This window comes from Chenopodium album, chromosome 24 (assembly GCF_948465745.1).
Source record: "Chenopodium album chromosome 24, dcCheAlbu1.1, whole genome shotgun sequence".
Taxonomy (NCBI): Eukaryota; Viridiplantae; Streptophyta; class Magnoliopsida; order Caryophyllales; family Amaranthaceae; genus Chenopodium; species Chenopodium album.
Window position 1 is genome coordinate 27,847,077 of NC_137857.1, and position 21,481 is coordinate 27,868,557.

General features: G+C 34.8%; 3 protein-coding genes across 4 annotated transcripts; 2 read left to right on the top strand and 1 right to left on the bottom strand.

Moving 5' to 3' along the window:
* The first annotated feature begins 2,113 nt into the window (after window positions 1-2,113).
* On the top strand, window positions 2,114-2,608 carry LOC145610741 (uncharacterized). Its single transcript, XM_081666042.1, has one exon. The coding sequence runs from the start codon at window positions 2,114-2,116 to the stop codon at window positions 2,606-2,608; it is 495 nt and encodes a 164-aa protein (XP_081522168.1).
* A 3,206-nt stretch (window positions 2,609-5,814) lies between these two features.
* Window positions 5,815-13,368, top strand: LOC145611301 (uncharacterized). 2 transcript variants are annotated; one of them, XM_081666615.1, is made up of 6 exons: window positions 5,815-6,251; window positions 9,493-9,564; window positions 10,333-10,426; window positions 10,530-10,612; window positions 11,128-11,281; window positions 12,817-13,368. In XM_081666615.1, the coding sequence occupies exons 1-6, from the start codon at window positions 6,111-6,113 to the stop codon at window positions 13,050-13,052; spliced, it is 780 nt and encodes a 259-aa protein (XP_081522741.1). In that variant the 5' UTR covers window positions 5,815-6,110; the 3' UTR covers window positions 13,053-13,368. The 2 variants fall into 2 exon arrangements, with proteins under 2 accessions (XP_081522741.1, XP_081522742.1); XM_081666616.1 differs by lacking the exon at window positions 9,493-9,564.
* Window positions 13,369-16,916: 3,548 nt separating this feature from the next.
* Window positions 16,917-20,591, bottom strand: LOC145612439 (uncharacterized). The gene is made up of 2 exons (XM_081667808.1): window positions 20,409-20,591; window positions 16,917-19,203 (listed from the first exon to the last, which is right to left on the bottom strand). Exon 2 carries the CDS (start codon window positions 19,168-19,170, stop codon window positions 17,053-17,055), a length of 2,118 nt encoding a protein of 705 aa, XP_081523934.1. The 5' UTR covers window positions 19,171-19,203; window positions 20,409-20,591; the 3' UTR covers window positions 16,917-17,052.
* Between the last annotated feature and the right edge of the window lie 890 nt (window positions 20,592-21,481).

The window sequence follows — 21,481 nt, forward strand, 5'->3', positions numbered from 1 at the left end:
AGGAAAGAATATTTTGGTGTAGGGAGAGAGGATGATTTTTGGTGTAGAAGAGAAGAAGAGAGAATGATTTGATGATCAAGCTTGTTGATGATTGAAAAAGGGGAGATATGACCTCTATTTATAGGGAAAAAAGAGGGGTCGAATCAAGAGAAGATAAGAATTCCAATCGGATAAAACTCCTGCGATAGACAACAGTTTTTGCGGTTTTTGTTTATATCATATCTTTTGATCCAGAAATTGGAATAAGATGAATCAGATATCGTTGGAAAGCTCTTGAAGTATACTTTCTAACCCAGTTGGAATCAGATTAAAATATTTTGTATAATAAAAGATATAACCGAAATAGTGGGACGGTGTCAGTTTTGGATAGAGTTTCGTATTTCGCTCATATCTTTTTCGTTATAGCTCGGAATTAATATTATAATATATCATTAGAAAGATAATTTCAAGAGCTATCCAACCATATAATAGTTAGATAAAAAATATGAAGCACGAAAATAATATCTGACAATCTTTGAACGTCTTTCAATTCGAATAGATTTAGGACTTTCAAAAGGATTAGTTTTATTCAATTTTAAATGCTTTAATCTTATCTTTTCAAAAAGGATAATTAAGATCTTTTAGAAGCTTATAGAAACTTCCAATTAATCCTAATTAGATTAGGAGTGGGATTAAATCCTTTGGACCCTCCACATGATCATTGGGTCGTAGGTAAGGTGGGCTTAGGCTCGATTTAAACTCAGTTTAGTATTTTGTCCATAACTTATTCGTTATAACTCGGATTTGGGCTTATAATATATCGTTGGAAAGCTCTTTTCAAGCCCCATCCAACCATGTAACAATTGGACCCAGATTATGGACCAAAATAAACTGGTCTAAACGTTTTTATAAAAAGGATACGAAATGAATGATTTTAAAGGACACGAAATGAATTATTTGGGCTTAAAGGCACGAAAAGAGGAAAATAAGTTATGATTTGGGAAAATAGGCTATGAATTGGATTGTTTTATGAAATGTATTGAATGGAACATGGATTTAAGCACTCTTAAGATTACATACTCAACCCGACCAATAATGGCGGTGAAAGGTTGTTCATCATCGGGTTTGGTTTTGGGGAGACATTTTTAGGTGTCTACAGTTGGCAAAACAATTATGGAGACTACACCATAATCCGGGCACATTGATTCACACAATTTTGAAGGCGAGGTATTTTAAAAATTGTGAGGTTCTCAAATCTTCTTGTGGATATGATCCAAGTTATGCTTGGAGGAGTATGTGGGGAGCTAGAGGGGTGTTGCTCGAGGGTCTTAAGTGGAGAGTGGGTAATGGGAGTGCGATAAATGTGTGGGATGAAGCTTGGTTACCCGGAAATTCCTCAGCAATTGTACCAACTCCGAGGGTAGATAGTGATATGGGCTTGCGTGTATGTGATTTAATTGATCACAATTGTGGTGAATGGGATATGATCATTATAGAGAGCAATTTTAATAGAGAGGATACTGGTAGAATTCTGAAAATTCCTTTGTCCTCAAGTAGCCATGTGGATAAGATGTTCTGGTGGCCTTCGAGAGATGGTGTTTACTCTGTGAAGTCGGGGTATTGGCTGTGCAAGAAGGTTCCGGTAGTAATGCAAGGGGTGGATATGAATACAGTGTGGAAATTAATATGGTCCATGAAATTCCCACCGAAGTTGCAACACTTCTTGTGGAGAGCCTGCAAGGGTTTCCTTGCTGTCAAGGAAAGACTATATCACCGTCACATTACACCCGAGAAGAGTTGCAATATAGGAAATGCCCCAGAGGAGTCCATTATCCACGCAACCTTCGAATGTAAAGCTGCAGCAGCAATATGGGCAGCTAGTCCATTGCATTCCCAGGTTAGTGCTGCTCCTACAGGTAGCTTTGTCAAGAGATTTCTTTGGTGCTCTAGGAATGTGTCAAAGGATGAGCTAGTGTCTATTGCCTCTCTTGCTTGGGCCTCGTGGCATTGTAGAAATAGAAGCATCTTCAAGCAAGATGAGTTCAATGTTGTTGATGTTGCTCGTGGAAGGGTAAAATATGTGAAAGAGTGCTCTGAGTATTCGGTGTAGACTGGGAACAAATCTGCCCCTGCAATGCACAATGTAGTGCGTGGCTGGACGTGTCCTGCTGCTGTTATGGTGAAGGTAAATTGCGACGCTCACTTGGGAACAAAGACTGGGTTAGGCGTGGTCATAAGAAGTGAGCAGGGAACAATTCTTGTAGCTGCTGTGCGTGTGGTGGGAGCTGGCTGGGAAGTGGATGCAGCGGAGGCAGCAGCGTGTAGGTATGGGTTGCAATTGGCATTGAGATTGGGCTATGATAATGTTCACCTTGAGTCAGACGCACCTGGAGTTGTGAAGGCAGTGAACTCGAAGGCTAAAGGCTTCTCTCCAATCTTTCTTTTGTATGAGGATATTTCTAGTTTGGCTTCTTGTTTTAGTTCGTTTTGTTTTTCTCATATTAAGCGTGCGGGTAACACCCTAGCCTATAGTGTTGCACTATGGGATACTAGGGATTGTATTGAACGTGTTTCGATTGGTCCTTTTCCCCAAAGCTTGACAACTTTGTCGGAAATTGATCTTCTTTAATACTAATTCGCAGCGTTGTTTAAAATATATTTATATATATATATATATATATATATATATATATATATATATATATATATATATATATATATATATATATATATATATATATATATATATATATATATATATATATATATATATATATAAACTCTTACAGGAATCGACCCGCGACTAACACAACCTTTAAGATTCTTTAAATTTATGGGTTCAACCACTACAACATTCAACATACAATACATATATTTTGCAGCATATTATATATATACAATAAGACTGGAGGGTGGAGGCCCTTTAAATCTTGGGGCCCTGTGCAAAGGCCCACCTTGCATATCCTCTTCTACGGGCCTGATTGGTATGTACATAAAGAAAAAAGTTAACTTATTAATAACTAGTAAATATTGTAGTATAAGAACTTGAATAAAAAGTTCAAAAATTAATTATGGTCGGGTTAAATTCAGATTGGGTAAAATTCAAATCGAGTTAAAATCGGGTCAGGTTAATATTAGTTTGGGTCAAAACAAATCGGATTAGATTGATTATTTGTCGGGTCAATTTCGTATCGGGTTGAGCTCAGGTGGTTCAAATCGGTTCGGGTTGATTTCAGGTCGGGGCAAATCGGATTCGAGTTAAGTTTAGGTTGGATCAAATCAATGCCGGGTTAAGTTCAGATCGGGTCAAGTTCGGATTCGGGTTGATTTCAGTTCGGTTACAGATCGGGTTTGGGTCTTGAATTTCTCGAATCAAATTGGATCGGTTACAGTTTGAAACGGATATTTTTTTTTCGAGTCGGTTCGGTTTTGACACCTCTAGGTGCAACAAGGTAAGTTGTGTGATGATAGGGTTAAAGCACGTTAGTGTATTTTATTTACGCGTATGTACTCAACATTGCTGATTGTGTGTTTGTATGTTTGTTTGGAATTGTCTTTACTTTGGCCCTACGTTGACCAATTTTTAATGGACAGTAATGGGGACAAGTAGAGAGGAGCTTTTCAGGTGATGAAGCATATTAATGATGCACATGAGTGAAGAGCGAATCATGCTTACTTTCCATAAGATTATGATTTGGTTTATTAATTGCTTTGATTATTTTATTATTATGCTTGTGAGACTAACTCAAAGGTTTTTAAGTATTGTTCGGTTTTTATAAGGGCCTACAATGGTTCAAAGTTGTAGGTTGACTTCGTTTAACTTTGGTTTGACTTTACTTTCGTTTGGTTGACTTTTTAAGTTAGTTGACTTGTTTTGAATGTTTTTAAAGATAGCCTTCCGATGTGTGTCTTTGATAATAGCCTTAGCCGTTTTCACGGTGGCGGTAATGTCTTAGATTTTCCTATTTTACGTTTTTAAAAGAGCAAAATAGGTATTTTAAAGGAAAGAAATTTCTATGGTGTTACATACATTGAGCGATTAATTGCGAAAATAATCACTTCATTTGCATTCCAAATTTCCAACTGAGGGATTCCAAATGGAGGTTTAGGAGACATTTACAAATACATAATGAGGGGCAGTGCAGTCATTTCGCTTTAAATTGCGCAAGATTTCACGTGGTATCATAAGGTTATCAAATAATACCATTGTATATATCGAGTGATATTATATATGCTTGTAGTGGTACCAAATACACTATCAACAGTGTTATATAAGTTTCTAGTGGTATTACAGTGTGTTTCTCATTGAGTAGTCAAATAATACTATTGTATATTCAGTGATACTATACATGCTTTTAGTTATACTTAAATAAAAAACTTCAAATGGTATTCTATAAGCTTCCAGTTGTACAGTCAAATTGTGGCCCCATCACTATTTTCTATTTTTTCACTTGTAATGGGGTCTATATTACTTTTTATTTCATCTCTCTTCAATGTACAATTTTCCAGGAAATTAATAAACATAAGTAAGAAGTAATCCCTCCGCCCCATAATATAGTTCTTGTTTTCTTATTTTGGAGATCCAAAATGTTGTTCCCGTTTCTATTTTTGGATCGTATGTATGTAAAGACCATTACACCCTCACTTTTTAAACTTTATTCATTGTACTTCCTAAATTACTCTTGAATTTGCACATGCATTGTACTTTTTTCCATTTTATCTATCTAACTTTTATCTATGGTTGTACCTTTTACTTTTATTAATGCACTTCATCCATTTTTTCCTCCTATTTTGCACATGCATTGTACCTTTTACTTTAATTACCGTAAACACAAATATAAACTATATTATGGAACGAAATGAGCAGTAAAACTACATTGAAAAGGTAAATTTTCATTGGGTGCAAAAAAGTAGAGAGAGAAAGTAATAAAAGTACATGAAAAAGTTAAATTAGAACAAATATTGTTGCAAAATCAAGGAAATTTTGGTAAAAATTTAAAATTAATGGTATTTGAAAAAAGCAAATGAGACTATTATTTTGAAGACTTAAAATTGGCCAGGATTATCAATAAAGGACATAGAAAGTATATTTTAATATTGCTATGTATTTGTTCATACATAACTAACTTACATCTATACTTCCTCCATTCCAACTTGAATTTTTCGATTGGGAAGCCTTCCCTGTTCTTCAGAGTTGCTCTGCTCTGCTCTGCTACGGCCTACGGGACACTGCTACAGCGCTACGGGACACATATGGGCGTTTGGAATGTGGGAATGAGAGTTTGGGGATTAAAATGTGGGAATGAGATTGGGAATTGATTGTTGGGAATATAGAAAAAAATATGACATTACTTTGTTTGGGTAGTGGATGGGAATAGATGGAATAAATAACAAAAATACAATATTACCCTTACTAATTTTTCTCCTCCATTTTTTTCATTAATGGCAAAAATGTCATTTTCTACTTATTCACATTCCCACCCATTTATTACCTACCCTCCCTAGGTAATAAAATGGTGGGAATTCACCCTATTTATTCCCACTCCCATTCCCTACTTTAATCCCATTCCCATTTAACAAACAAGAGATTTTGTTTTATTTGGGATTAAAATTCCCCTTTCCAATTAACAAACAAGATATTTTGTTTTATTTGGATTAAAATTCCCATTCCCATTCCCACCCTCAATTGCCATTTGCCAAACACCCTAAGTGACATAACCACTATTCCTTCCTTCACATTTATAACATCTCACATTATCACTCCATTTCCACTGGTTTTTTTTTTTTTTTTTTTTTTTTTTTTTTTTTTTTTTTTTTTTTTGAATAAATTTCCACTGTTTTTAGTTTTTAATACTCCATGATTTATTTATTTATTTTTTTTTATTTTTAATTTTTTTTTGGGGAAATAATACTCCATGATTTCATTTGCATTGTTTCATCATCATAATAACAATAATATCTCACCCACCTTATCTAAACTCTGAATTTTTATCTGGGTATTTCTGATTTCACCCACATTCATGCAAAAAATTCTAAACTTGGAAAAAAAAATTAATACATTGAAGGCAGAAATTGGAAGAAAAATAGTGTTGGAAGCTTGAATTGTGAATAAAATAAAAAGGGCTTGTAATATGATGAAAATGATGCAATTTAATCTTATGTTAACAAGAAGGGGCCGATTTATACAGAGGCCATTTTGCTCCTCTTCGTTCAATCGGGAAGCATCGGTATCATTGGTTCAAGGAGCTTCAAGAGGCATTGGCCTTGAATTTGTAATGTTCCCATTTTTTCTCATTTTATTTGTAATCTCTTTAATGCTTCCTTCTTATCTATTTTCATATATATAAATGCAAGTTTTGGAATTTTCTTGAATTTTTGGGTGAAATTTAGGAGCTTTTAGAGGCCTTCAACTTGTTTAATTTATTAAGTTATGTGGATGTCAACTAGATTAGTTGATGTCGGGTAGTCATGAACTGCCAAGTGATCGTGATCAAATTCTATCTACATCATTGCTCTTGTGGCTCCGTATGCATTGGAAAAGAAAGTGTGTAGTACTATATTTTATGTTGAATACTATGTGAATGTTTTAAGTAAATGTGGGTTAGTGCCAATTTTTGATTTTTTTTTTATATTTATAATAAATGAATATAAAACCATTATACATTGTTGTTCAAATCAGTGTTAAGGGTATTCTTGTGGTTATTGGTCTTAATTATTATAATTACTTGTGTGTTAGATTTAAAGAATGAATCAATTCTCCCCACAAGTGTTACATACAAGTATATTATGAGTGTTTAATACAACCTCTTAATAGCCTTGGTGGTGCGATTTGTAGTGTAAGGGGTTCAACCTTCTATCTGAATCATTCCTTCTTTTCAGCATGTTTAGAATCACAAAAGAGGGATATGTATGCAAGTGACACATTCTTGATTTGACGAGTTTTTGTTTCATGGCTTGTCTTTGAGTTGGTTTGGTTCAATTTTGTTTTCTTGGACTGTTCCTTGGGTTTTTGTTTGCCTTTTGCATTTACTTAACACTCATTTACTTTGATTGGTGAATTAGTCACATTTGTGTATTGGGATATGATGGTGGATTTGGTGAGTTTGGAAACTTGGCACTCATTTACTTTGATGGTGGATTGAGCTTACTTGTATTAGATTTAATTTTACTTGAGAGTCCTGACAATTTGACAAGCTTCATGTGGAGCGATCTATGTGTCTTCAGTTAACAGCGGAGGACACACATCCAAATCTACCTTAGCTTAGGGCAGTTATGTTAGCGAGGGAGAGAGGAGGGGGGAGGTGTTAAGACTTGGTGACTTTGGAAACTTATCTAAATTCCATGTTTTCACATGTTGATGCTGCAGCTGTGCCATCTTATTCTTGCATGTGTTAGGAAAGATACTCTTTTTGCCTTACGGAATATTTGATGTATTATTACCATACTAAATCTTTGATAATTCAGAAATGTTATAGAACTATTTCACAGCCAACAAACCTCCTTGTATATTTTACTTGATTTTTATTGAAGTTAATTCATGTTATCCTTGCATTACCTTGGTTATGGCCGAAGAAGTTTCCAAAGAACCCAACATAGTGAGTGAAGCTGGTGTAAGTTATGTCCCTAGAAATCTAGAATGGTTTAATTAGGTAAATAAAACTATTTCTAATGTTATAAACTCTGATGTATTTAGGACAGTAAAGCTTATAAATCAGGATTGGTTTCTTCTGCTCTAATACATATAATTAAGTTGTTTGATGGTGTTGGATTTTAAAATGTTCTTTAATCTTCCAAGATGACTCTTGATCTTGTTCAACATCAAGAGCAAGTTGATGTGTCTGTAGTGATCATTGTACATGAAATATTTAAGCTCTATGCAACAATTTGTTATTCTTTTCCATTATTTTGCATATATGTGAGTTGGAGGTGCCAAGCTATGCAAATGAAGAAAATAAGAAGAAAGTATGAAAGCTATAACTGTTTTTAAGTCCAAAACTAGTGAGTAGCCCGGGCGTTGCTCCGGGATACTACTTTTATAGTTGTGCAGCTTCAATACTTCTATAGTATTATGTAGTATTATTTAGTGTGCAACATTAAAACATAATTAGCTATATGCCTAGATGGTTAGACAATAATATCTCTTCCAAGAGGTCTAGTGTTCGAACCTTGTCATCCATTTTTTTTTAAAAATATAGTTGAGACAATATGGAGTATTTTTGGTAGTGCGGTGATGTGGCATATTGAGGATTGGGGTAGCTGACGTGGCATAATAAGGAGTTGAGTTAGTGACGTGGCATAATGAGGGGTTCTACATGGCGTAGAGACGTTTTTAGAAACGCCTTTTAATATATTAGTATAGATAAATGTTATATATTCATTGCTTGTACATAAGAGGTCATACATTTACAAATATGGAAGTTGAGTATCTAGCAAAAGTGAATGAAGGTGTTATTTTTCAAACAGAATATTATGTCGTAGTTGATTCAGTAATGACCAATTCTTGTTATTGCAATGGTAAATATAATTTGTTTATGGAAGAAAACATGTTTGATGCACAATCTAAAGATGTTGAGAGAGACATACAATTTTAGAACATAAATTGTCAAAAGATCAAATCCTGTGTGAAGTTGCCCATTGTTGCAACCACTATACCCATGTGTAATCAGTGGATCATGGGAAAATAGCTGAGTTGAAGGGATATTGAAGGTTATACTGTGATAGTTAAATTGTAAATCCCTGTCCGAGTTCGTCTGGCCACAATGCCATCATATAGTCACAATTCTACGCATCCCTTTCTCTACCTTTGACAGGATCCTTTCGGGGTAACAACATATTTTAATCCATTATTTGTATGATTGCTGAAGACCTTGAGCAGGGTTTTCTTTTCTTTTACTTTTTTTTTTAATAAAAAGAAAATAGATACTACTAGTGATTTTAATTATTTTTTTATTTGACTTTGACGGTCAAAGCAGGGTAATTTGATAACAAATTGTTAAATCATACTTTGGATAGTTGCTTACATAAGTAGTTATGTAAATTGTGTTAGTGCCATATATTTAGCCTTTTAAATTAGTGATGCAAAAGTGTCAAAGCTGATGAGGTTCAGCTATCAATTTCAATGTGTTACTTGCTTACACATTACTATATACAGTAGTTTCAATTATCAATGTCAGTGTGTGTGTATGTTGGGGGGGGGGGGGTAATGGAGGGAATTTAGAATTGTTGAGTAGCAGTGCTAATATGATGAGCATGACCCCATCATGCTCTCACTATTGGCCAACTGTGCATGAGCTATCCTAGCTAATTTTCTATGCAATTCCAGGTAATGAGAGTCTATGAAGTCCGCATAACTACATGTCTTTGCGTTCCTTTATAAACAGCAGATGTACATTCATATTTATCAAGACTTCTCTTGTCTCCCTAAATCCTGAAGAATATGAGAATTTCTTCGCTGTTTTCTGTATAGCACATACATAACAATATCTTGATGTGAGAAGATAATGTGGGCTGCAGGAGCTGAAAAATCAATACTCTGATCGACTTAAACTTCTGAAAGTCGACGTGACAGATGAAGACACCATTGAGGTTTGGGATACCTGCTTATTTATTAGTATTTCCTGATGTCCCAATGGGTGTCAGCATCAGTTTACCTATCTACTTTTGAGCTCTTTTTTCCACAAGGAAAAATTACTTGGTTCATTATGGAGTATAAAGTTTTGGGAATTTTTATATATACAAAAAAAGTATAAAAAAATCCTCCAATGATCTAAACACTTTGGGACGTTGACAACCATTCATACAAACTTGGCTCTATGACAAATACAACACAAACTTGCCCGCTTTCTGCACTTCACAAAAGGGTCCCTACTTTACTTTCAACAACAGCTATCTGAATTCTTGATAGCTGTGTTGAAACTGGTCAACTTTGTGCTATATTTTATCATGTTTCCAAGTTTTTGTCAATGATTGTAAATGGCCCAAGCTGCCTGTAATTGGAGATTATTCCCAGTATTTTGTTTGTTTTTGTATTCTTAGCCTCTTAGGTGTCGGTCATTTGCTTCCTTCTACTAAATGCACTAAATTTGAAAACCATTGCATCAGATATGGTTTATTTTGACAATAATAGATAGACTTAAAGAACTCCATTTCAGCCATCTATTCTCCTACTTATGTTGGATGGACAGTCTGCCTTGTAGTTTCAATGTGTAAAACCTATGTGATATAATTAGCCTTCTTCCCCTTCAGAAGGTTTATTTGGCTATTTATTCTTTGGAATTGGTGAAAATGACATGCATGGGCAGCATGGCTGATGAAGACTGAAAAGAAAATATACTTTTTGGATATATTTTTCAGGCTGCAGCAACTTCTGTGAGCGAAACATATGGTTATTTGAATCTTCTTCTCAACACATCTGGAATTCTGTCTATACCCAATTTGTTACAACCAGGTATTCTTTTTGATGAATTTCAAATTTGGAATGTTGATGTAGAAAGTTTTAAACACGCATTAACAAAATGCTGATGCCTTCACTGGTTTAATTTCCAACGTAGAAACGACATTGACTAAAGTACAGAAACATGCCTTACTGCTTGCATATGAAGTTAATGCAGTGGGCCCTCTGCTAATGATGAAGGTAAACATTAACACTGATATCAAAGATACACCTAATTGTAATTTTTGTATAGTTGTAACTGGTCTCCTTGGTTAGGAGTAATGATTTGTACTTCATTTTCCCCTGCCTCTAGCAGGATTCGTACTGTTTATTAAAAAAAATTATTATATTTATACTTTTACATGTATAATGTATTCAATACTGCCTATAATCTAGCTTAGTTATTTCAAATAATGCAAGAAATTTTCAATTTTAAATAATGTTAAAGTAGCATATGTTTAATTTCAATACTACACACATGTTTTGCTTGTAATATCTGTTGAATTGATGTCACCCTCTATTTTTTGGTTTTCTTTTGACAAAAGTAATTCATTTAGTAGTATAAAACGAGCAATTGTTGTTGTTGTTGTTTTATTTTATTTTTTTTTAATTTTTTTTTAATTTTTATTTTTATAAAAAGTATCTTCAATGTTTGTTAAATAATTTTTGTGGCTGAACTTATTTAGTCATTTGTATCAATTCCATTTTTTGTTCAGCATATGTGGCCCCTGCTTAAGTTTGGAGGGAAAACAGGGACTACGAGGGATGCTGCTGTTGTGGCAAATTTGAGCGCCAGAGTTGGATCTATCGGTGACAACAATCTAGGTGGATGGCATTCATATCGAGCTTCAAAGACAGCATTGAATCAGTGTAAGATTATTATACGAGTACTTTATAAAAGCTTTATGACTGCATTCTTTTGATTTTTAGAAACATCTACACATACAGTTAAAATTATGAAGGTGTTTATATACATAATTTTTATAAATGTATATATGAATATTATTGTAAGCCAAAGTTGCCTGCTAGAATACTAGGGAGAAATAATTGGATCAGAAATCTCATATAGAGGAAAAATGCATTCAAGTAACTCGGGTTTAATTTTTTCTCATTTGTCCTTGTTAATATTGCTTTCCAAATTGTAACAATTACAACTTAAGAACTTTAAAGTATGGACAAACTTCCTAGGCAGGATCACAGGACCCTTTAGTGGTAAAAAGTTCTACCAACAAAATTGTACAATCGCTTGAGACAAATTATGTACAACAAATAAACCACTCAATTAACAAACCATAATTCCTTGCCAAACCAGTTTGCGAATAAGATGTAATACATAACATCCGGCATAGTAAACACCATAAGCTTGTCTTCTGAATCTGGTAATTTATCAGATTGTTGATCCATCTCACCATTGCTATAACAGTGATAAATTCACATCTGATTCCCAGCCAAAGCTTAACTCTGCTGCAAAATTTTTGACTGTAATAACTTCCAAAATACATGATCATGGTATTCTGTGTCATGCTATAGATCAATTAAATATGGCGTGTATTTTGCTCGTCAAAGATTCACAAATTTTATAGAGGTGAGAAGACGACCATATGTCAACATTCCTCCTGGAATTCTTATCTCATCCCAACCCTATGGTAGGGCTTTATTGAATATTTTTGCTAAGCTGATCTTCTCCTTAATGGACTAGCTTGACTTCTTCATTTATAGCTTTTCTTAGCTAGAAAAACCATTCTTTGATAAGCTTAGTTCCTTTATGGAAGACTTGATTTCTTGCAAATTGCTTTTTTTTTTTCTTTGGATAATCGAAATTTTTTCAGATCATTATCTCTTTATCCTCGTTAAAACCAAACCTAGTTCTTATCATCTTAAGTTTCTTCACAGTACATGTTATCTTTCATTTCCATTATGACCTTGCAAGTCTGTACAGGATTCCGTTAACTTGCTCATTTGGTACATGTGTTAATTTAAACAAAAAAATAGTTAGGAAAATATACTTTATATAGGTGCAAAATTAAGCTTAACTTGCCTTTTTGTTTTTTCTTGACAGTGAAAACTGCCCATACTTATTGTAAATGGTGCAATTGTTAGTATGCTAGTATTATTTCATTATTCAAAGGGTTCTTCACTAACGTATGCATTGGAATCTCCTTTACTAGGCTAACAATTTTTATATTCTATTTATTCCCGTATATTCTAAGAAATATGATCACTTTTTTGGACATTCTGTAGCAGTATACGTAGGTACATATCATTGTGATGGAAGGAATTAGAATTTGTAATATGAAGGAACACTAGCACTTGACCTGCCACGGTGCAGTCTTGTCTTTTAATCCTATTCAAACAATTAATTATTCTGTTCATGGTATTTATACATTTGCTTCTTGCATCTGCAGTGACGAAAACAGCTTCAGTGGAATTTGCTCGTAAGAAAGATCCAATTATTTGCCTCTTGCTGCATCCTGGCACAGTTGATACTGATCTATCTCAGCCTTTTCAGAGAAATGTTCCAAAGGATAAGCTATTCACCAAAGAGTTTTCTGTGAATAAGCTCTTAAGCATCATCGATGGTGCTAAGATTCATGATAACGGGAAGTTTTTTGCTTGGGATGGTCAAGAAATTCCTTGGTGATGTTTGATGGTCTTGGATTCCATTAAGATTTCAAGTCATAATACTCCATTGATATTCAAATAATTTGTTCGCCAATGATAAAATCAGTCTGAATTCTTCACGGTACGAACAGTTAGAAAACAAGTGAAAGTCATACAGGTAGATAACTGATGTATATTTATGCTGTCAAATAATGCTGAATGTAGTACTGGAGCTATTTTGGTGCTGCAATTCATGTTACTACGTATATAACTATATACCTTCTGCTCCTCAACATAAGCCGAGTGGTCATGCGAGTGCAGTTAATTAAATAATTTTTTCTATTTTTGTAGTTGTATTACAGATTTACATATCATACCTTTAACATTGTACGATTTTTCCCACCAATTTAGCAAATATTTTTTTAATAAAAACACTTTTGATGCATGTTTGTTGCGAGTTAATCAATAATTGTATGATAATTATATGTTGTATTCACTGAACAATTATATACAAGGTTCTTTAATTAACATAAATAATACATAACAAACCTTATATAATTTATAAGGCATTCATTAGACGAAGTATATGATAGTCAAATACAAGAGGATGTACAATTAGCAGCAATTTGACACATTAATGGATAGGAAACAACACATAAACCAGAAGCCATGAGCCAATGACTCTATGCCTGACTGCACCGAATGCACAGATGATTTGATCAATAGGCCTATCAAGAAAATAACACACCATTACATCCATAATCTCCATCAGAATTCAATAAAGAGCTATAGTGAATTAGTGATAGAACTTCCTCATCAACAGGAATACAGGATAGATCCTTTGAGATCTCTGGCGCTTATAACCAGTCGTCTTCTTGTGGTAAATGCTGCGTAATCCTGCAAAATTAATAAATCATCATCAGCCTTCAAGCAGTTAAACGATGAAAGAGAAAATAGATAAAAACACAAAAAAACAACCAAGGAGCAATAGTTTAACAGTAACAGAATGATCACTGTCCTTTTACTTTTGATGCTAATCTCGAATGCTTGGATGCCAACAACTTGCTTATTCTATGATCACCTATGCGGGCAGGCAACCTAGCAGGTTTCATTTTGCTAGGTAGTGTTGCCATTGAAAAATAGCCCGTGGCCAGACAATCTCTCTCCTTTGCCATCATGTTCTTCCATAGATTCATTCACTTTCGAAACACAAGAATCGGTGTGAGCAGGAGAAAATCCTACTGTGTTCCTGGAATAGCTACAGAAATCACTCATGTCATCATTCATATCCATCTTAACAAGAAAAGCATCCTTCTCCGGCTAGTGAGACGAAGTGATGACAGAATTCGGGGCTGGAGACGCATCATTAACTCATTCTGTGGACCAGAATTTTCCTTTACATTGCAATCTTGGTCCTGTACCTTTAATCTAAGATTCAAATTAAGGGATGCAACTTCATTGCTCCCTTTATCACAATGCTTATCTTTCAGACACTGATTGCCTTCATCTTGTCCTGCATAACGACATCTTGATCAACGCCTAGCTGATCATTCTCGATTGGCAGATTCTGAGAACTCTCTCCCTCAAGTAATTTCCCAGCAACAGTAGCCAATAAATCAAATGCACACAATTGATTGTCCACAGATTTTACTCAAATCAAGCATCTCTTCTATAATGCAAGTTCATATAAATTACAAAATCTCAACACACCAGATAATCAAAAGGAAGTGAATTTACCCTAGCAGACCTCACAGTTCTAGGGATGAAAGGCACCCGATATCCACCAAGTCTATAATCTACCTCTTCTGCAACATATCAAGGAAAAAATACCAGAGGAGTCTTCAAATCAATGCCTACTATCAACACCACCCAGACTGAATCACGTCAATAATCAATCAACACCCAAGGCTTATTCTATAAAGTCTGTTGCACAAAAGAGTTGATTAAAGCAAACACATAACAAATTGTAAACACAAAAATCCAAAACAAATCACAAAAATGATCATTCAAATTATCAAAGAAAAAGATTGAAAATTTATGTGATACTAGGGCCAATCAACGTGATTGATTGATGGTAATTATCAAGATAGCACAATTAAAAACATAATTTTCATCACCAGGAAGTAGTTGGCAGCATATATCCTAATCCAAATCAGCAAAACCTTAAATAAGAGCAATATCCTAAGAAAGTAAGATACATGAACAATATTATGCTTAAAATAATTATACGAAAAATTGTTCGATCATACCCATGAATTATTTTTCATCAAAAATTAACTGAAAACAAGCAAACTATAAAAAAATAAAAAATAAAATAAAATAGTGAATTGATGATCTAAAACCCTTAGGATGAGAAAGGCAAAATTCTAGGGAATTTTTTTTTTAATCAACAAAACTGAAACCATTATTTTAACATCAAAATTTCTCATAGAATAAGGAATCCTTTTAGCTGGCTCAAAAACAGTTACCCATTTTGCTGCTTGTTTTAGCTCCCCAGTTGGGGACATTGGAGAGGGATGTTCCTCCTCATCTCTTGCTTATAAAATAGTCGAGTGAATTGAATTTGCTGATCTCTCACAATTTAAGCTCACAGAAAATACTTTACTACAAACAAATATTGCATAGAATGTTGTACCTTCACATCACCAGCTGCACAGAGTCTCAGGACTACATCAACACCAGGCCAGCAAGGATCCTACACAAGCACTAAGTGTTTTTTTTCCTCGTCTCAGGAATTAAAAGTCAGAAACATCATCTACACATTAACTTGATAGGAGATACATAACAGAATCAGCATTACCTAACAAGGAATAAGTTGTTAATAGCCTAAATGAAAAGCTAAGTATACAACATACAAATATGGTAGAGGGAACCGCAAATTTCTATTGAAAGAAAGAAGACGGGCATGCAAAACTCAAAAACATAATTGAAACCCACAAAAAAAAAAAAAAAAAAGTTAACGGAATAAAACATGACTGACGGGAACTTCTACCCGGTTAAAAGATACAGAAAACAGAAAATAAGATTCGACCTAAAAAGATTCACATGCTCAAGGCATAATGCATACATGTCATAGAAAGTTAATGCAAACAGACAAAAAAACCCCAAACAACTGTAATTCAAAGTAGGGCAAATTCCTGTCTTTTCCTGTTTTGGTTAATAATTATGCTATTCGGTAGTTTCTTAGAAGATTTGTTTGCAAGCTATTTGAGTGTGTTGAATTTAAACAGGACAATGGATAAACTACTTCATATTTGGCTACAGCTAAATCAACAAAAGCACTACCCAATTCCACATACACAAAATAGGAAGAAATCACATCTATAAACAAATGGCTCTTATAAAACAAACTTGTCACTAAGTTGACAGATTAAAACTATAAGACAGAAACTACAGTAACATTTTCCTAACTTTAATTTAAGGAAATTCTTAAATGAATGAAGGTGCCGAATTCTGACATTTTTGTCAAGAATCATGTAGGCTTTCAGCATCAAGGAGTTATAGATGTGAATAATGAACTGCAAATGACATCTTAAGAAACCATATACTCTTCCTTTCTTGCTCCATCTTTCTTTTCTGATTTCAGTCAAATGCTAGTTGTTCCCTTCTTACCGTGAATTTACTAAAACCATGATATGTTAGGAGCATTCAATAACTTGCACAATCACTATTTCACTACACACAAACAGAAAAATCATACTCATATAAGATATAACAAATACATACAATAACAATAGATGAGGACACCAAGTAAATATAAGAATCTGCTTTAAAGCAGGGCAAAACATTCAATTCAGAAACTATAGAGGCTATAGACGGAAATTATGTGGTCTATAAATTACAGCAACATTTTCCTAACTTCACAAAATTCCACTGAAATTCACCCAAAAAAAAAAAAAAAAAAAAAAAAAAAAAAAAAAAAACAGGCCACAAAGATAAATTACTATCATGTAAGAGTATAATCTCTAGAATACAAGTAGATAAAGTAGAAAATCACATCGTCTCTACAATTTATAACCAGTTACAACACAAAAACAGCATTAAGCATCAACAGCAGGTCTGTTGTCATAAGATTCTCTTGCTTCTAAAATATTTGGGCAGTATCTCTGGGAAAGAATTTCAACTTGCTCAATAAATGATTTCCTACCATGCTCACCAATATGGTGTACCATTTGATTCCAACGCTTACGGCAAATATCACCAGATCTATGCTCCAGAAGGTTGTCCCAATCCACATCATCTTCACAAGCATCATCACGGTCTACGAGTGCAATCAACATTCTATAGTCATCAGAATTAGCCCACTTCCCTTCAGCTACCATGGGAGATGTTAACGAGTCATACCATTTCATGCAACATAAAGAATTGCTTCGAGTTGTGAGCTGATCACTAACTGCCTCCCAAGCTATGTTATCTCGTAGCATACCATGCTTTGATCTCTTTTCTGTAAATACTTTCATGCTCAAATCCATGTTGACAAGATTAAATAAGTTCTGGTACTCTTCTTGGGACCAGGCCCCCTTTTTTAAATTGGGATACCTGGTCCTCCTCCATACATCTTTAACATGAAAACGATGTTTACCGAGTTCGTCACCCAAAGTTTTCCAATCTGGTCCGTGCTTTTCATAGAATTTCTTGACTAGTTCCACCTCTTCTGGGGTCCACTTGCGATCCTCACTTCGTTCAAAAAGTATGTGAGCCCTGCTATAGACAGCTATATAAGGTCTCCAAGGCAAAGATGCTCCAATTTCTTTCCAACAGCCTTTCAGTTCTCGGTGCAATCTACAGTTCATGACCATTTCAACACCTTCGCCACCCAGCTGGTGATCCTCTATGTATTTATATACAGCATTTCGGACCATCTCATCCTCCTCTTTGGAGAATCGTTTACCTTGTACCAGCCCATTTTCAACACTGTTCTCCTCATTTCTATCTTCAACCATTTTCTTTTTCTCCTTGATCGATTCATCAGCAAGAGGGAAAACTTCCACAGTTTCAGAAAATTTGACTTTTTTTGATTTCTTATGATTGTTGGAAAATTTAGAAGGCTCAGCAGCTTTATTCATCTCCGGCATACAATCAGCTGCATCTACCTCAGTATAACACCCACGAGATTTCTCCTTCCTCTTTTTATTGCCTCTATCCTTACTTTTCTGACTTCTGTTGATTGGCGCACAATGGGTACTCTTCTCAAGTTCATTATCCAAATTAACTGCTCCTGAAGTATCCTTCTTTTTCTTTTTTCTTTTTTTATCTTTTACAGGTTGGATGATTTCAATAACCTCATTGTCAAACTGATTTACATTCAAATTGGTATGACCAATACTTCCTTCTGTATCCATTACCTCTGAAGCACCAGCAGAATCAGCATCTTTGCATTTTTCTGATTTCTTCTTCTTTTTCTTCCTAATTACCTGCTCACTGTCACTATAGCCTCCAAGTTGACTGTCCTCACCACTCTTGTGTGCATTCACATCGCTATTTCCCAAATGCTCTTCACTCAAATATCCATCTCCCAAATTGTCCTTCACATTTTTCTGCTTCTTGTTTGCAATAACCTCATGATGAGTCCGTTTTTCTACAAAACTAGCATCACCAACATTATCATTTGACTTCTTTTTCACTTTGAATTCTGTCTTATTCTTCTTCTTCTTCTTAGCATGCCCTTCTTCTTTAGAGTGTGTCGCACCTCCCTTCACCAGCTCAATGTCACTATTCTCTTTATGATCCATATTATCTCTATCATTTTTCTTCTTTCTACTCCTTTTTGATCTACTAACTTCTAAATTCTCCTGATTGAAAGCCTCACCTGATGATTCTAATACCTTAGAAGCCACTCCCCTGTCTCCAGATTTACCCTTCTTCATTTTTCCCTTACTTTTATTATCATCCCATAGCATGTCCAAATCTATCCCATTCACATCCTTCTTTTTCTTCTTCCTACGACTTTTATCCATATCTGCACCAAAGTCTACATCTACACCTGGAACTCCCTCAGAAGAATCACTCAAAACCTTCCGTTTCAGCTTCTTGCTGGGACGGCTTTCATCAGCTAATTCTACATTACCCTCCTCTGCTCCTAAATCACTAATCTCACTATTCTTCCGTTTCTTATGTTTCTTCTTGCCACTAGTAGAGACATTGCCTTCATTACTCATAATGCAGTTAGTTCAACAACGTCCTTCAACGATCTGGATAAATAATGCAATACATAATATTAACACACAAAATAAATCTATGAGTGCCCTCCACACATAGTTGCACTAAATAATAAAATAAATATACTAATAAATAAAAATCAGATTCAAAGATCAAACACTGAGACAACAGTGGGTGGACTGAGAAAAGAAGAAATCTTGTTGTACACCCCTTCGTCGATAACATTGTCAAAATGCCTTAAAAATCTCATAGTTATGATTCTTATGAATATAATAAAAACATGTTTTTGCAAAGCAACTCTTTTATATCAGTTGAAGCACTCCCACCTTCTCTCGAATACACAAGCTAAGGGCATAGCAAATCAGGTAACACATGAACTACAATTATAAACCCATACTAAAGTAATTCACAAAAGGCATAAGCTTTTTCCTAAACATTCAAATTAGTATAGGTCACTTTTTCTGACGTCGGGAGTATATTCAAAATAGATTAAGCTTTCAACGATCTCCATATAATCCACACAGAAAATTAGGTTGTCAAGCATCAGCATATAATCCACATGATACAATAATATGCATAATTTCTTTATATATTTACTTATGCTAAATTGCTAATGTAAATATGTAATGATTAAAGTACAAATATCTTCAACATCATAAAACAATATTGTAGCTAAAAATTAACATATGCAAATTGCCATAACTAATTAACAACCACTTAAATGTTTTACAAAATATTCTCAGTTAACGGCCAATCCATCAACGTGGGTTATAAAGACAGCTACATATACCACTACAACTATAATTGAGCAAAGGTAGCTCATTTTAGACCCTTATTCCGAATAGACATGGATAAAGGACCATCACACAGCATACAATAATACAAGCAGGTCCGTCCAAGAAGCACAACCGCCCCGAGCCCCGGGAAAATAGGTTTATTGTCATAGTTCCGTCCTACAATAAAGGGTTATAAACAACAGCCTGCAACACATTAACAACCGAATTTGACTTAATTATCAAATTAGGCTCCACAGATCAAATTAATTTCTTTTCGCAGCAGCAGAAATTGCATATAGAATAATTCATAGTAGCAAAATCTATCGTCATAATCGTTCATATAACCAGAAGTTCAATAATCCACCTTCTAAGAACCCTAATTTGAGTTTACTGACAATTATATAAACTATAAACCCTAGAATGCGAAATTGATATTCGATAATTAAAAACAAACATAGTACCTCAGAAGCTGCTACAATGGAGGAGAAAAAGCTCAGCTTCAATGGAGAATTCAGAGTACGTGGTTAAATGGAGAGAGAGAGAGAGGAAGGGGGTGTAGCGCATGAAAGTGATTAAGTGAAAAACTCCGAAGGAAAAACTGCAACACCCTGACCCGCCGGGTCTAGCTTGGTTAAGGCATCACTTATGTTGTGGGTCCGGTTACTCCAACCCAACCCAACCCATTTTGACCCGTAAAGCACGGCCACAATCAAAATTGCATAACATCCATTCAGGCGTTGTTCAGTTCGCCTTAAAAAATAATACTCCTTCCGTTTTTTTTATTTATTTGCATCACTTGTGTTTACACGGAGTTTTAGGAGATGAATGAGGTATAATATATAATACTATGAGTGGATGAATAATTTATGATGGTAAATGTAATTTGGGGACCATGAAAGAGAAAGTATGTGAGAGAGAGAATTAATAAAATATAGTATAAAGTTACTATATATAGAATTGATGCAAATAAAAAAAACATTCATAAAAGAAAAGTGATGCAAATAAAAAAAACGGAGGGAGTATTTAGTAAAAATAAGTTCGGTTCAGCAAAATTAATTTCGGTTCAGCAAAAATAATTTCAGTTCAGTAAAATTAATTTCAGTTCAGCAAAAAAAAGTGAAGTGAACGGGACCTTATACTACTTGAAAGTCCTTATAGTTAGGGATGGCAACGGGTCGGACTCAAAGCGGATTATGTTAAATTCGACCCGACCCGACAGGAAGTAGGAGGTTAAATCCGACATCCGACTCCGACATCCGACTTCGACTCCGATATCCGACCTCCGACTCCGACTCCGATCTAACCCGACTCCGAGTTTTTTTTCATTATTCAATATACTTTGAGATGTTGGGCTATTTGGGCCTTTACAACCCACACCCAATGCCACCATGACCCACACAAAAATCCACTATCTATTGGAGTCGGAGTCGGATAATCCGTCAAAGTCGGACATTTGTCGAAGTCGGATTTTTTGTAGGATCCGACTCCGACTCTCCTCCGACTCGGAGTCGGATTATTTTAACGGAGTCGAACT